Source organism: Diplodia seriata (assembly GCF_021436955.1).
Source record: "Diplodia seriata strain FDS-637 chromosome Unknown scaffold_5, whole genome shotgun sequence".
Classification (NCBI taxonomy): domain Eukaryota; kingdom Fungi; phylum Ascomycota; class Dothideomycetes; order Botryosphaeriales; family Botryosphaeriaceae; genus Diplodia; species Diplodia seriata.
Window position 1 is genome coordinate 2,380,373 of NW_027117312.1, and position 14,992 is coordinate 2,395,364.

At 58.4% G+C, this 14,992-nt stretch overlaps 4 protein-coding genes across 4 annotated transcripts; 2 read left to right on the forward strand and 2 right to left on the reverse strand.

The window, feature by feature from the left end:
- Positions 1 to 1,192: 1,192 nt before the first annotated feature.
- SLS55_005713 (uncharacterized protein) lies at positions 1,193 to 2,866 on the forward strand (the record flags this gene model as incomplete). The annotated part of the gene is made up of 1 exon (XM_066777157.1): positions 1,193 to 2,866. The coding sequence occupies one exon, from the start codon at positions 1,193 to 1,195 to the stop codon at positions 2,864 to 2,866; it is 1,674 nt and encodes a 557-aa protein (XP_066632999.1).
- Positions 2,867 to 5,364: 2,498 nt separating this feature from the next.
- Positions 5,365 to 8,064, forward strand: SLS55_005714 (uncharacterized protein; the record flags this gene model as incomplete). Its single annotated transcript, XM_066777158.1, has 5 exons — positions 5,365 to 5,378; positions 5,455 to 5,583; positions 5,699 to 6,256; positions 6,313 to 7,625; positions 7,691 to 8,064. 5 exons carry the CDS (start codon positions 5,365 to 5,367, stop codon positions 8,062 to 8,064), a joined length of 2,388 nt encoding a protein of 795 aa, XP_066633000.1.
- A 2,351-nt stretch (positions 8,065 to 10,415) lies between these two features.
- SLS55_005715 (uncharacterized protein) lies at positions 10,416 to 11,258 on the reverse strand (the record flags this gene model as incomplete). Its single annotated transcript, XM_066777159.1, has 1 exon — positions 10,416 to 11,258. One exon carries the CDS (start codon positions 11,256 to 11,258, stop codon positions 10,416 to 10,418), a length of 843 nt encoding a protein of 280 aa, XP_066633001.1.
- A 798-nt stretch (positions 11,259 to 12,056) lies between these two features.
- On the reverse strand, positions 12,057 to 14,171 carry SLS55_005716 (uncharacterized protein; the record flags this gene model as incomplete). The annotated part of the gene is made up of 4 exons (XM_066777160.1): positions 12,057 to 12,480; positions 12,542 to 12,641; positions 12,691 to 13,116; positions 13,367 to 14,171. The coding sequence occupies 4 exons, from the start codon at positions 14,169 to 14,171 to the stop codon at positions 12,057 to 12,059; spliced, it is 1,755 nt and encodes a 584-aa protein (XP_066633002.1).
- Positions 14,172 to 14,992: the final 821 nt, after the last annotated feature.

The window sequence follows — 14,992 nt, forward strand, 5'->3', positions numbered from 1 at the left end:
AGAAAGGGCAACATATCATTTTTGTGAAAATCTAGTCAAGACAATTTGCGTCAATAGACTTCGCCTCTATAGTCGTAGTATCGCGTGCTGATCATCTCGGGAGATTCGATGAGTTGCTCAAATCGCCGAAAGCACGCGTTTGTTCTTTAAGGCACTTGCGAGGATACCATGTGACGAAGATCGTATCTATTTCCATGGTATCTTAGAACCAGCTATACACACGACTAGGGTCTATATAAGGACATCAAAGCAGTGATCAGGCACTAAGCCAAAGGAATCTCTTCTTGTTTCGAGTCAAATGTACGGTGCTCTGCACGCTACTGTCGTACTTGGATCAGGCCATGACAGCCAATATGCATACGTGCAAAGAGTACGTTAGGGTGGTATGCTGTTGACTAGCCGTGAGCACATCCAAGTCCAAGGCTTGAACTGCATGGAAGGGTCATTTGCAATTCGAATGTGCAATAAGTCATTGCTTAGCGATATTGAATCCATGCCTAGCAGTATTTAAGCGCATGCCACGTCTTAAGCATGCTATTGTTCTGTACCCGTCAGCTCCATCCACTACCGACAGGCTTACATTCTGTTAAGCCGTGCCTTCCTTTTCTTTGCGACCGATGTGCTGCACAGTCTCGTACAGATGTTCGCCCTCTCCGAGATCTTTGAACAGGTGTCTTCGCGAAGCCAGACGATGGAAGTGGCATTCAAGCATTACTACAGACCGATATGTTGAACTGCTGTGCTGTAGTGTCGCTGTTTATTAGGTCTGGCGTTGTTTACTGCTGTCGTCGATCTCAAAGTTCGTATAAAGCAAGGTTACGTCTTAGGAAGACTGCGGCGCAAATCTCGCTGCTCATCCAAAGAGGTGCAGGTGACGCGTACGATCGAGACTCCAGGACCTCCGGGATATGGGCGTAGGGCTGAGTTGTCTGGGCCACGCCTCTCAAAGCTGCGATGATGCCCTTACGAATCGCGGAGCAAGTGCGGATGAATGAGAACAGCTGTGTTCAAGCTCCTCAGTTGCGTGGGTGCTTCGTTCCAAGGTGGCGGCTTCCTCTTTCGCGCATCCAGTGCGCCTTCCGTAGTTGCTCGCATTCGGTGAGCGACAACTCCGCAACAGCGCCTTTAGAAGCCACCAGCAACCTCGATACTTTCGACTTACTTCTTCGCCCACGACCAAGCCCGTCCAGCCATGGCGGACATACAGAACTGGATGCGCAAGACGATCCAGCCCGTCCGAACGCGCACTCCGACCTTCCCTCTGACTTCCGAAGAGCGCCGCAGTACTGTTGACGCCAGTTCTCTCTCCGAGAACAGCACGCCGCGAAGACGTTCCGGTCCGCGCAAGAAGATATCTTCCTACTTCTCCCACAGACCGAACAAGTACTTTGATGGCCCTACGACGGAAATCTGGTCACCCGGCGGCACTACCAATGACGCTCCTTCACCCGACATCAGCACCATGATCGATGCGATCTTCATCAAGCTCTGCAACCAGCCATTTGACGGTCTGCCGGAGCAGATGAACAGTTCAATTCTCCACGTGATCGAGGCATATAGGAACTTGAATGTGGAAAAGGAACAGCTTGACGAGCGGCTGGAAGAGATGAGTAGCAGACTCGATGAAGCTCAGAAGACATGGGAGAAAGAAGAAAGGGACTTCCGCGCGGAAATCAAGCGTCTGGAACTCATCATCGCAAAAGGCAAGAATGGTATGTCGCGACTGATGGCCTCTCGTCAGGACAGCGTCGTCAATCGGAAGAAGAGTTACAGAACCCAAGCAGGCTTGAGCACGCCGGCTACCAGGGGGGTGGAGACTGTGACGAAACAGGAGCCGCGGACGAAGGATAGTCAGCATGGTAAGCCACTGCCTATCGGATCCGTGCTGGAGACCAACGCTGAAAGAAAATCTTCCCTAGCCACCTCGCCGTCGAGTAAGGAAAGAGCTCTCTCGATCCAATTCTTCTCTACCGTCAATAACGATATATTGGTGGGCACGCCTCCGCTGGAAAACGTCTCCAATGCGCTAGGAAATGTTTCCGCTTTTCCGGGCGTTCCAAAAACGTCTTCGTCTCAAGGACAACAGTCAATTCCAGATGATAAAAGCGCTTTGCGTGGTTCCAGGGCGGCACTCAACCCCAGCGGGGACATCGTGCCTTGCGAGCAGAAGGAAATTAGAACGTTTGCGGAGAACGATCTAGCTCGGGACTTCCAGGCCATCAAACAAATGGCATCTGCAATAGCAACCAACCGGGGTTTGAGGGCGGAACAGGTCCTACCTAGGCTCGTTGAGTTATTCGACAACGCAGAAGAGCACCTGGAGGTGCCCTCGATGGAAGCGGTTCAGAGAACCCCAACGGGGCCCCAGATGCGCAGGCCACCTTCCTGGATGCCCAACGATGATTCCGCTGGCTGGAAGGACTCACACACGATCCCTGCAATCAGGCCGCCTCTCCGTACCATTGATAGCTTCGCGTCGTCTCATGGCGAGGCAATGAGCGATCTATCGGCAAGCAGTTCAGAAGAGTGCGGAGGCGAGCGCAATGTAAGAAGGCCTTCCAAGATTCCCAGCCCTACGCATGACAAGGGATTAGCGCGTTCACGTCAGGAACAGCGGTCTAGCGTTGTGACAGTGGTGGGTGGCGCTGGGCGCTCAGAAGCCGAAATGCTCTCGTCCAGTGCCAGCTCCCGCAGAACGGCATTCCGCAACAGTGCCGAGCGCCTCGACGCGAACGGCAACAACATGCTCCGGCAAATGTCACAAACGAGCAGCCGTCGCTCTCTTTCGGCGTCAGCAGCGCAGGGTGGAGCCACGTCGTCTCCTGACGCCGCAGCGGCGAAGTCAACAACAGCAATACCCAAGTAAAGCTCACCGCCGCCAGTCTCGGGCCGGACCAGCGGTCAACTGCTGCTGAAGCAAAAGACTAATCAGGTAGACAGCGCCGCAAACCTTGTGGCCAGAAGCTCATAGACCACAGTTAGCCGCATTGACCCAGTCAAGGATGGTGCGCGCCAGCCAGCCTACCAAGAGCGCAGCGGGTAGCAAATGAGGAAGCATGGGATTGGGGTAAGACGGAAAGCGGAAACAGAGGATGTGTTGCAGCGGAATTACGGTCTGTTTGGGCGTGCCGGTGTGCCGGGAGCTTCATTTGGGATTCTGAGGTTGAGGCAGACCAGACAGCCGCCTCGGAGATGAGGCAGAAAACAGCGATGGACATCGCGATCGATCGCGATCGGTTCGGGCGCCATCCTGGGGCGCGAGTAAGGAAATAAAAAAGAAACAACGGACAGCTGTCCCAGCTGCCTCGGCGAAAAGCAACACCGGCTAGTGAGCTCCTCTATAGTCAAAGGATTGGTGGTAATGCGCTCGATTGGGCGACGCGCGATTATGCCGCGTGCTGTAATACGACGGCGAAGTGAGCGGGGGAAATGAGCGGCGCTTCAGCACTGGCGTGGGTTAGCACGGGCGTACAGAGCGACCCAAAGCGGGCGCGGCGAACTGTAAGATACGCGCCAAGCTGCTTACGCTGACGCTTGGGGCGGCGGACTGACGGCTAATCCTGCCAGCGCCAATCGCACTCGTCCTTGCACACACTCCGCTCGAAATTGCAGGAACAACGCTGTCCTCCCCATGCTCCAGCCTTCACCGCGCTCTCAACGGAAAGCCGCGAGCACGCGCGCGGTGGACTCGCTCTCCACTCTCCACTGCGATTGCATCATGCCGAGACGTGGTGCCGGCGCGTCGACCGCCGGGCGGGCGTCGAGTTACATCGCAGTCGAGTCGCGTCCCAGAGTCGCACAGCGGAACAGCAGCACCGCTCTTATGACGCCAGCTAGACTCTGGCTCCGCTGCGCTGGCGGGCAGCTCCAGGCTCAAGACTCTCGGCCGCTGCGAATACGCGCGTCACGCCGTCCTCTGCACCGGCCGCAACGGGCGACGGATCGCCAGCGACCGCGATTTGCGGAACGGCTCCCGTCAGCTAGCAGCTGTGGCGCATGAAGGCCGCCGGCTTCTCACGCGCTTCGGCATGACTGCCTGTCGCGGCGGCCGACCTATGATGTGCGACAGCCCCGGCCCGCCGATTTGAGCGCACGCTGCAACGCGCCTGCGAGCGCCACGTCGAGAAGCGATCGCGCACCATGTCAGACAAACGGCCGGCCAGGCTGCCCTTTTCCAGCGAGCACTGGAGCCGCGGACTTCGCCGCCGCCGCCTTCTGCTCTCGCGGCCATCAGCCCAGCGCCGCATGCACCCGCACCAGCACCCCCGTCCGGGTCGCCTCTGGGCAGCACCCCCGCGCCCGCTGCCGACGTTGTCCCTCATCTCGGCTGCCCTCATCTCGCAAGCGACATGGCTGCCAGAGATCCGGCCGCATGCGCCACACCAGCTGGCCGCGGCGGGATGCGCCGTGGGGGACCCATGCCTCCCATCCCTTCATCACGCAGGGGAAGCAGCGCAGCCAGCGGCTTCAGGCACTCGCGCGCACTCGGCACCGGCACGTCATTCTCATCTCCGCACGGCAGCTGAGGCGCAACCTGTGCTCCCGGCGCGCGATAGGACGGGGCAGCATGTGCGCCAGGAGGCGGCGGGCCCCTGGAGCGTCACGTTCTCCGTGTGGCTGCTTGCTATCCGCGCCCGGGGCCCAGAGACGTTCCAGAGGCAAGTGGCACGCTTGGACGCGCGCGACGCTGCAGTTTCATTCACAGCGGCGACGCTGGGTGCTGGGCGACAACGTGCTCCCCGCGCGGCCGTGCCCCGTGCACGCTGTCGCGACGGGCGGGAGAGATTGGAAGGCGGCGCGCGACAATAATCTGCAGGCGGCCAGACCACGGCGGCGCTGGGCTGGGATCTGGGATGCTGTAGGGACGAGCGATCAGCGTCCGATTTTTCGGGCGTTGGCGTGGCCGCGTCTCTGGAGTGAGGTCCCAGGCCTAGGCGTGTAGACGGCGCGCGTGGTCCTGCGCACAGCCACGGCCGGCTGAGGTATGACGCAGCGCAATGGGGCGTCGCGCGTTGCCCCGACCCCGACGATTGACGCTCGCATCGTGATCTGCTGTTCCGGTGCGGTCACCTTCCTGGGCTCGTGCGCGCCGCTTCCTTCCCTCACCACCCTTGCAAGTGCTGGTCCACATGGCGTCGAAATAAACGGTTTTGCTTCATAAAAGACTGGCGCCTTTCGCTCGCATATGCGCGCCCGCCTTTTGCTCCCCGAATCGCATGGTGCCGTACCTGTAGTCAGCCACACGTACTAGGCGCCCGCGCACCGCCCACCGCCGCCGTTCCACACCCCAGCTACCACCTCGCCGGCCTCTCTCTCTTCATGCTCCTGGCACCCTGACTGCACGCTCCGCCGAGCTCTCCCAACATGTTCCGCAATCGGTAAGCTGTTTGCGCGTGCTTGCGCGTGCTGCGCGTCGCGCTCCGGCCAGCCTGCTGACATGTTGCCCACACGCAGGACCAATTCGCAAAAGCCGAATGATGAGCTGATCGCGAGCTTCAAAGCCTCCTTTCCGCAGCTCGGCCCCGTGTCTCGTGCGTCTGCGCCGTCGCAAAACACCACGTCTGCCCTTGACTTGGCGCTCCAGTATGTTGATCACCCGCAGGCGCGACTCAGTCGCTCAGATGCGCTAGTCGCTTCGCACATCACCGCCCGCACCTCCACCGCCATGCGCCTTTGCTGACCACAACGCCTGCTGCAGTCATTTTGGCGACTCCGAGGATGTGAAGGACCAGGACCCCACCCCTCGCGGTGCTGAGCAATGGCGCTTCACGCCCTCGCTCATGGACCCGAACAGCTTCGCCTTCGCCTCCTTCGCCAACCAGCCGCCGGGTTACTACACGCCCACGCCCGGCGGCACCAACACCATCTACCACAGCCAGGCTGGCGACCTGCACACGCCCGGCTTCACCATGGGCTTGGGCACCCCGTTGTCCATGCCCACGTCTGACGGGGCTCTCCAGGCCGCCCAGTCGACCGGCCCCTCCATGCACGGCTTCCAACCTCATCCCATTGCGCCTCTCCCCTTCCAGAACGCGAACCCGTTCGCCATGCCTCAGATGTCTCAGGCTCAGTCGTTTGCGCCCCACCAATTCTCCCATCAGCATGCTGCATTCGATCCCATGTCCCAAGCTGAGGAGCCGTCAATCGACGGCATGCCTGTCGACATCGAGATGCAAGAGCGATCACCGATGCTCGGCTTCGCTCAAGCGTTCAGCGAGCACCAACGCCCCAGCCTTCTTCAACAAAACATTGAGAAGTAAGCTTCCCCTCGGTACTTTACCTCACAAGTCGAATTCTGCTAAACAAAGGCAGCTTCCGCTGGCATGTAACGCTCAACGCGCCCACTGCTATGATCAAGCACGCGGACGAGATTCCGGTCACGTATCTCAACAAGGGCCAAGCCTATTCCATCGCAATCGTGGACACTGCCCCGGCTCCTTCTCCGATTGCCGGCGTTCCCGCTAAATACCGGACGTACATTCGCATCTCCTTCGAGGACGAGCAGCAACGCCAGCGACCATCAGCCTGCTGGCAGCTGTGGAAAGAGGGACGCGGCACGAACGAAGCTCATCAACGTGGTGGTCGCCTACAAGCGGTCGAATTCGTCGATCCAACTCAGGTTGGGGGCGGCGACGGCTCGACGCGCCCTCGGGTCGAGCTGGAATCCGCGTCCTTCGATGGGTTCTGCGTAACTTGGACGCCGGCTGCGAGTGCCAACGGCGTTGTTGAGTGTTCGGTCGCCGTTCGCTTCAACTTCCTCTCCACAGACTTCAGCCATTCCAAGGGTGTGAAGGGCATTCCGGTGAGGCTTTGCGCGAAAACCGAGCTGGTCGGCGCTCAGGCATCAGGTTTGGCGGATTCCCCCCAGCTGGAGATCTGCTACTGTAAAGTCAAACTCTTCCGCGACCATGGAGCTGAGCGCAAGCTGTCTAACGACGTCACTCACGTCAAGAAGACCATCGACAAGCTGAAGCAGCAAATTACGCAAGCAGAGTCCGGCATGAAAGATTTTGGCAAGAGGAAAAGGGGATCCATTGCGAAGGCGAGTGCGAGTGCCAACGACCGACCTGGCAAAGTCCCCAAGCACAAGCGGACCTGGTCCATGTCGTCCGCCAGCTCTACCGGAAACAGGCCTTCGGCAGAGGAGGATCTACACTTGAAGCTTGCAACGCTCCAGGACATGTTCACCTCTACCAGGCCCACAAGTATCTTGTACTTGAAGGGTGAGGATCTCGACGATCCTGACCTTCACCCGGTGCATCTTTCTGGGGAACCCCAAGACCTTACCAAGGTTGAGACGGGAGACTCGGCGATGTGGGACGGACAGAGCAGGAACTCCTCCATCGTCTCGCCAACACCGAGCTCGCAGTCCGTCAACTCGGGTGAACGTCGTAGCTCAACGTTCCAATCCTTCCCTCCGCCATCGCGTGTATCCTCGAACGAATGGCGCAACATGCCGCAAACAGCGACCGGTGATATCAATTCGCTGGCTGTCCAACCAACTGTTTCCAATAACCCTGTCAAGGTGCAGAAGGCGTCGGCGGATGGGTCGATTGGCGGCTGGATTGACGCGCTTGGCGTTGATCTTTCGTACCAGCCACCACCCGAGCGAGCTATCAAACCTAGTAAGTCTATTTTTGCCCAGCCCCCACCCCTGTTTGCCACAAGACCATGATCTGACAATTAGCAGTTGCATGCTTCTATGTGCAACCAAGATTTGTCGGGAGGCCACCGGAAGACAACTACCACCGGGCTGTGTATCTCATGCAACGCACGCTTAAGGACCTGGTCAACGGCATTGCAATGAAGTGCAAGCTCGAGCCGACTCGAGTTGTCCGTACCATTCGGATCAATGCGAAGGGCCTTGCGATCGCCCTGGACGACAGCGACGTCCAGGAAATGCCCGAAGGCCAAGACATGACGGCGGAGTTTCAGGAGATCCACGCTGACTCGCCGATGAAACGCGAATGGGACTCTGGAGCGACCGATGTGCAAGTCGACGGTGAGGTTGGCGCAATTGAGACGACGACGACGTCTGGCTACGAGCTTCGCCTTCTCTTCTGAAATGCGCGAGCCGCGCACGTCTACCCTCGCTTCCCAAGGCTAACGACTGGTTATGAGCTGTAAATTTCGTCATGGCGCGAGCGCTGGTCGGAAGCGCTTTAGGGACATGTATCTGCACCCACGGGCGTTTGTTTGGCTTGAGATACCACTTGGATTGGCCCGCATTTGCGACTTCGGATACCCACTACTTAATTTTTCCTTGCATGGACTAGCAACGACGGTGGCTTCAAGGGCTTCTATCTATAGCGCCTCGGGCGTGATGGCTGAGATTGCTCTCGATTTCCCTTTGTGTTTCTGTTCCACGTTGATGTATTCTGCGTTGCACGCTGCTCCTGTAATCTTTTCTTTTCGTCGCGGGCCTTACACGGCGCGCTGGCTTCTTTACACGAAAGAAGATACCCATCAGTTTCGAATTGTGCTTCATGTAATGCTTGTCTCCCACAATTTCGGGGAGGGTGGGGGACGCCCGAGTAGATGACAACATAAGGCCAAATTCACCGGCTTTCAGACTTGACAAATATTTCATGCACGTGAGGCGAGTTCCTGGGAGGAGCTGGTGAGCCATGGGTCTCACACAGAGTTGCCCCGCATATTGCCTAGGCTACTGGCCGCCAGGCCGGACACGTCGTCGGAGGTCAAGCCCGCGTGGGCATAAGGCGACCGTCGGGAATGATGTTCGATGAGGCGCCGCATCAAGCGGCAGAGGTGGCGAGTGCTGGAGTGGCTCAGTGGAGGCGCGGTTTGCATCGACAGGGAGCAAAGAGCCACAGGCCAGCTCCCGCCACAGCGATCGGCCGCCGGGTGCCAGCTCACAGGAAGCGGGTAGCCCTTGCTTCTGGCGCAGCATCGGCTGACTGGCTGCAGGCGCGGGAGGCTTTCAGCTCAGCTCGTCACGCACGATTCGGGCTCCAAGCACGGCGATTGGTCGGGTGGTCGAGGATCAGGCCGTGTAGCCGCACAGCTGGAGACGGCTTTGCCACAGCAGAGGCGCAAGCGACGCGGCGCAGGTGCAGGGCGGGTGGCTAGTGCTGGTGATGGGCAGGCGCTATCGACAGGCTACCCGTGGTGTGGAGGTGCGCCGTGCCGCGACGGGCTCGATCCGGTTGCACGGCCACAGGCCAGCGGACTCGTCGCACGCAACAGGCGGCCCATCACGCTGCGACGGTCGGGCGGCCGTTGGCGGGGACTGGGCAACGCGGGCAGCGCACCATGACGTAGGGCTGCTGGGGCGCGTGCCTAATCAGCTGGAGAGAGCTGGCGGCTGGAGGGCAAGATGAAACGGCTAGCCGGCGGGCGAATCACAGCGTGGCACGCAGCGCGTTGCGGTGTCGCGGGACAGGCCGCGCGACGTCTGGCCAAGCGCGAGGGCGGGGGCAGTGGCAGGGTTCGGCTGGCTCGGACGCGCGCGAGGGTCATGTGCGAGCAGCAGCAGCGGCGGACTGGCCACGGCCGCGGCACGTCAGAACGCGTGGGGCGGGCTGGTGTGGCTAGTGTGGGGCGTGTTGCAGATGCAGAGGTGATGAGATCCGCCGTCGGAAGCGCTTCCTGCGCCGCATGACGTCACGCCCCTCACCCTCGTCTGCAACACCGCACATCGCTTCTGCTTTTCGCGCCGCGGCCACGACTCGGGCCCGGGCGCGGCGTGCATGACCGCAACACGGGAAATGCCCGTACCCATGTCGCCAGCCCACGGATCGTCGTCCGCTCCAGAAAATAGGAACAATGGCTTTCTCCGGCCCTTCTGCCATCGTTCCATCGTAGGGTCATAGCAGCGGTGCATATAGCCTGCAAGGAACGCCCTCCGGCTGCCTCGTGCTGCCCTGGGCGTCGGCGTCGCTTCGTCCCTTGCCTCTCTTGTGGCAGCGCCCCGTGCCGGCATTGCAATATGCCATTGAGCTTATACAATCTTGCCCGAACGGGAAGCCTGTACGCGCACCCAAGCGAGGCGCTAAGCCCGCTGTAGCTATCTTCACCCTGCGACCAAGCGAGCCCACGGCCTCAAGCCTGTGGAGGATGACAGCGATGCACGGAAAAGGGAGGTGGCGACCGCTGTCTGTCATCGCTCGGCAATTCCTCAGTCTTCCCTGCCACCCCTGCTTCTTGTCCGGCTTTACGCGCTTCTAAATTTGGTGTGCTGTCCATCACAACCACTTTGGGCCCCTCCCTCACCACCACCGATGCTACCCTGGATGGCGCCGTTGCTAGGAAATTTTTGACGAGGAGCGCATCTGGACGAGTGCGTATTCATTCGCCAGACGACCATGTACGTACACGAGAGTAAGCTTGTAACCTTTCCTATTCCATTCCCTTTTACGTGCTCCCCTAGTCTTGCCTTTTCTGGCTTTGCATCATCAGAGTTTCGCCTTCACCACAAGTGCCGGCACAGTGCTCTCGCCCACCGGCACAGTCAGCCCCGCGCTCCCATCGGCCGCCTTCAGCTCTACCTCCTGACAATCTTCCGTACCCACACCGTTGGCAAACTGCACGACAACGAAATCGATGTCGTTGGCGCCCAAAACGCACATCGGCGCATGCCAGGTACCGGCACCGTAGGTCACAGCTTGGTTTCCCTTGGCGATGAATGCCCTGGCGCTGTTGAGATCAGGCATGCCAGGACCCTTTGGCGGCGCAACCGGTGCCAACTCCCTCGTTGTCGAGGGCGAAGGTGGCGCTGCTTCGTTGGTAAAGGGCGAGGGGCGTGCGCGTGAGAAGATGTCACGGAGCGAGCGACGCCTCCGAGGCTCCGGCGTTGGGAAGGGGGGCGGGCGCTTCTGCTGGGCCGTGGCCGACGCTGGCAGCGTCGGGGCAACAATGACCAGATACTGCGTCAAAGCATCAGAGGCGGCCAGGCCCATGGGTATGAAGGTCTGTGGCGTAAAGGGATGGCGCTCGAGTATGGACACGTCAAAGACGTCGTCGTGGCGCAGCTTGCGGGGCGAGCACACGAACATGTTCATGACGGGCTTGGCAGGCTTTCCGCTCGCAGCGAGGTGGTAAAAGTCGGTCATGTGCGTGACGTCCAGGTACTTGAGGGCGGTGCCCTGGTTGGCGGGCACTGTCTGCAGGCCGCCGTTGGGCTGCAGTGAACCCGTCCGTACCGGATTCTCGATAACGGTGCCGAAGGGCGCAAAACCTGCCGGCGTCAGCGGCTCAACGGGGATGCGCCGGGCCGGGGCAGGGACGGACTGCGGCATGCTGGGCGGTGCTGGCAGAGGAGCTGGTCGAAGGTTGGTGGGGAGCTTGGAGAGCTGTGCCAAAGGTGGGGAAAGGCACATCTTATCACAGATAAAGGCGGGGTGCACCGCAAACGTCGTCTCAACAACGCAGTCCGTTGGACCATGTTTACAGCTCTCTCTCCCTCTCTCTCTCTTACTACGCCGATAACTTTTCAGTGTTTCAAGAAGTCCAGATTGGTCCAAGTACTGTCCAGCCGTCGCCTTAAGTTCGTCAATTCCTCCTCGCCATCTGACGCGGGTCCGCTTCATCGCCATCAAAATTGACATGTGAATCTGCACCAGGCTCTACCTAGATCACAAGCAAGCTCGGTTTATTGTTGAGCCGGTACAATCTTTAGTAACATTCTACATCAATTCGTTATCCTTTTCTCATTCGTCCCGCTATTAACATCTTTCTCCTATGGACGCTCGATGACTAGGTAGACGTTATAAGTGCTAAGAATGCGTTACACGCTTAATACTATCTTCGAAATACTTCTGCCAGATCTTTCCTACAAGGTAAAGCTATAATTATAATAGTCTCGATACTTATAAAAGCATTTTATAATACTCAGAAGTACATGGCGCCATTATATATACCACGTAAGTTGACTGGAGTAGAGAAGTCCGCCTCACGTACTTTGCGTAGGATCATATGATACGAACGCTTCAACTGTGTGGGATCGAGGTATCTGGTTTCACAACCCGATAGTATTTTATTTGAGCTCTGAAGCGATCCAGACCCACGTGCTCAGAAAGCGTGGCTGCCCTAACGGTCTAATTTTCTAGAGTAACTGCTTCGACGGCTCTAGTAACGCCCCTCAGACCATCCTCTACATCCACCTGCTTCGCTTGTTTGATCTTCGTCTCTTTGTATTCTCTTCCAACGATCTCCATGATATCCTTGTGACTCTTGCCCTCATTCTCCCGCTTGATCCTCTGGAAGTTCTCCTTCATGAATACTTGATACCCGTTAGGACCTTTATTTGGATCCTTCCGCCGCACAGCTGGCTTCGTTTGCACGAGCTCGGACTTGCAGGAGCCGCACCGGTGTTTTGTTGGATCGATAGATTTCGAGTGGCGCTTGAATTCATGCCCGCAGCTAACGCATGTCCAAACATATTTGTAGTCAATGGCGTAGGCGTGTTTCGTAGTGACGTTGACATTGCGGTGACCGAAAGCCCGGCTAACCTTTTTGGCCCTGTGATAGATTGCTTAGCCATGGCTTTGTACACGACAACGGCATCCACCAAGCTTCATACCATTCCTTGAACTCTTTTCCGTGCGGGTTGTCCCGCACGTTGCTAATCATGAAGTTTGTGAGATGACAAAACTCGTGTGCTATGACGTTAATGAGGCGATCTGATATAGCAGTCAGCATCTTCACGAAGACCAGTCTTGGTTGCAATACCTTCGTCATCGATGACTTTTTCTGCAAGTTCGATGCTCGCGTGATGCTTGTGGTGCGCCGAAAACATCCCATTTTCCCGAACCTTCATGCTCTCCTTCTTCCAGTTTGCTCTTCCGGCGGTCGTGCTCAAGGTCTTGCTCCAAACCAGCTTTACACCTCCTGATTCGGCTGTAAGTAATGATATTTGCCCTTTGGTTATCGTCATATCCAGCTCCTCGAGAAAGTCCTGGGCCAATTGATGCTTTCGTTGCTCGAACGATCTCCGGGTGGTGTCTTTTTTGGCAGGACTCTTTTTCTGCGACGGCATTTGGTAGGCTTGCTCATCACTAGGGGAAGCGAACCTTGGTTTCTGAGGGGATTCCAGTGTCTTGCGAGGCGAATGCAGGTCGTTCCATGAGTTGACCACTTCTGCAGACCAGAAGGCGTCTAGGCTTGGTCGATGCGGCGGTGTCGGGATACGGCTCTTTTTTGGAGATAATAAGCCTGATTTGCCGGGACTGGAAAGAGGAGGCGGAGTGCAAGGGCGGTCAGAGTGGTGCTTGACCTTATGGGGTGATATTCTCCGTGGAGGCGAGCTGTAGGCGGGATATCAGCACATTGAGCCCAAGATAGTATGAAGTCTCTCCTCACTATGTCAAGATGGCATTGAGGTCGGCAGAAGAAGAACTAGGCGGACGCTCAAGGTCTCTAGAGCTGGATTCGGGGTTCCGTAGAACAGGCGGGGCTGTCGAAGCACCGATGGACGTAATCTCATACGCTGGTATGCTGAACCCAGAGGCCAGCCCATCTCGAGACATATCGTTCAGAAGAGGAGCAGAGTTGAGTTTGGATTCCTGGATATTTGTCGATAGCGAATGCGGCTGCCGGGCGGCTTCTTCATTGACATCCTCGCCGGAAAGATCGCTAAAGTGACTGTGCGATGCAGACCGCGGATCCCCCTCTATAATCTCATCGGACTCGAACTCGGACTCGGAATCGGAACTACAAGCTGAGTCTGCTTGCACCATGCTGCTCGCATCTGAACTCTCGCCCACAAGGTACTGTGAGGTCTTCTTGGCTGTCCTGGCAGGCGTACGTTTCGCGATAGGGGAGCGTCTGCGGAATGATTCGCCGTTCTCGTCAAGGGATGCAATGGACCCGATAGTTTCTGCAGTCACCGGCCGCGCAAGTCTATTGTCCATAGAGGCCGACTTTAGCACACGCTGACGCTTTGGAGCGACGGGTGTGCTGTTGGGCTTTTGGACAAGTGACGGCACGGCGGGCTCAGGAAGTTTTCTGGCAACAGACGTGAAGGAGACGGCGCTTGCCGCATGACCCGCCGTTTCAGCTCCGGGCGACGAGGGTTTGGTCATGTGTCCATGTGAGGGTAACGATTGGTGGCATATAGGCTTTGCGTTACGGCGCCTGTTGAGGATGTCGGAGAGAGCAGGCAGCTCATCGTCGCTACTCTCTTCGCTGCTCTCATAGCGGGTACGGGCCATAATGGGCAGGTTGCGGGACGTTGGTCTAGAAATGGGCGGTGGTGTTGGTTGTGGTCGTCGTGATGGGCTCGTGGTGTTTGCACGCCTTGTCGATAGTTGGCGCGGCAACGCGGCGGAGGCTTGGCAAGCTCATGGCGACATATGGCGACATCAAGCTGTGTCCCCCAACGAGGTAACGCAAGGGCTCGTCTGGCAAATCGAATTGCTGCAACGGGACAAAGGCCATCTGAATCTAAAGTGCTAAGCATCAGGGCGCCGCACCCCGCAATGTGGCTTTGGACCGCAACGTCTTTGCGCATCGTAGGGCTGACCTCATCTCAACCGCACCTCGACCGCCCGGGCGGCGAGCCCGCCGTTGCGCTTGTCTCAGCAGGCCCGCGCCGCAGCCGGGGCGGCTGCCATCGCCCGGCGCCCAGCACGCCCTCGACCCCGGAGGCGCGGTGCCGAGGGGCGCCTCCTTCTCTCAAGCGAAGGTCGGCGGGGAGAGAGTTTCCGGCAAGAGAGCGGCATGATCGTCGCGCTCGTGTCGGCGGGAAAGGGCCGTCACACGTCGAAGGTTATCGCACCGCTCGGCGCACGGGGCGTGGTGGGCGGCGGTGCGACTGTGGGGTGGAAGCTCAGTGTGCGGAAACACGTCGGCGCGGCGCTCCGGTTTCGCGCCGTGCTTCTCAGGGCTCCGGGCTCAGGAGCAAACGCCAAGGCGGCCTGGTGCGACGCGGAACCGAGGCCGACGGGCAGAGATGGGCAGGAGCGAGAGACAGCTGTCCTTTGGGGGTGCAATCATTGCCGCGGCGGGGAGGAGCGAAGAAGCGACTCCTGAA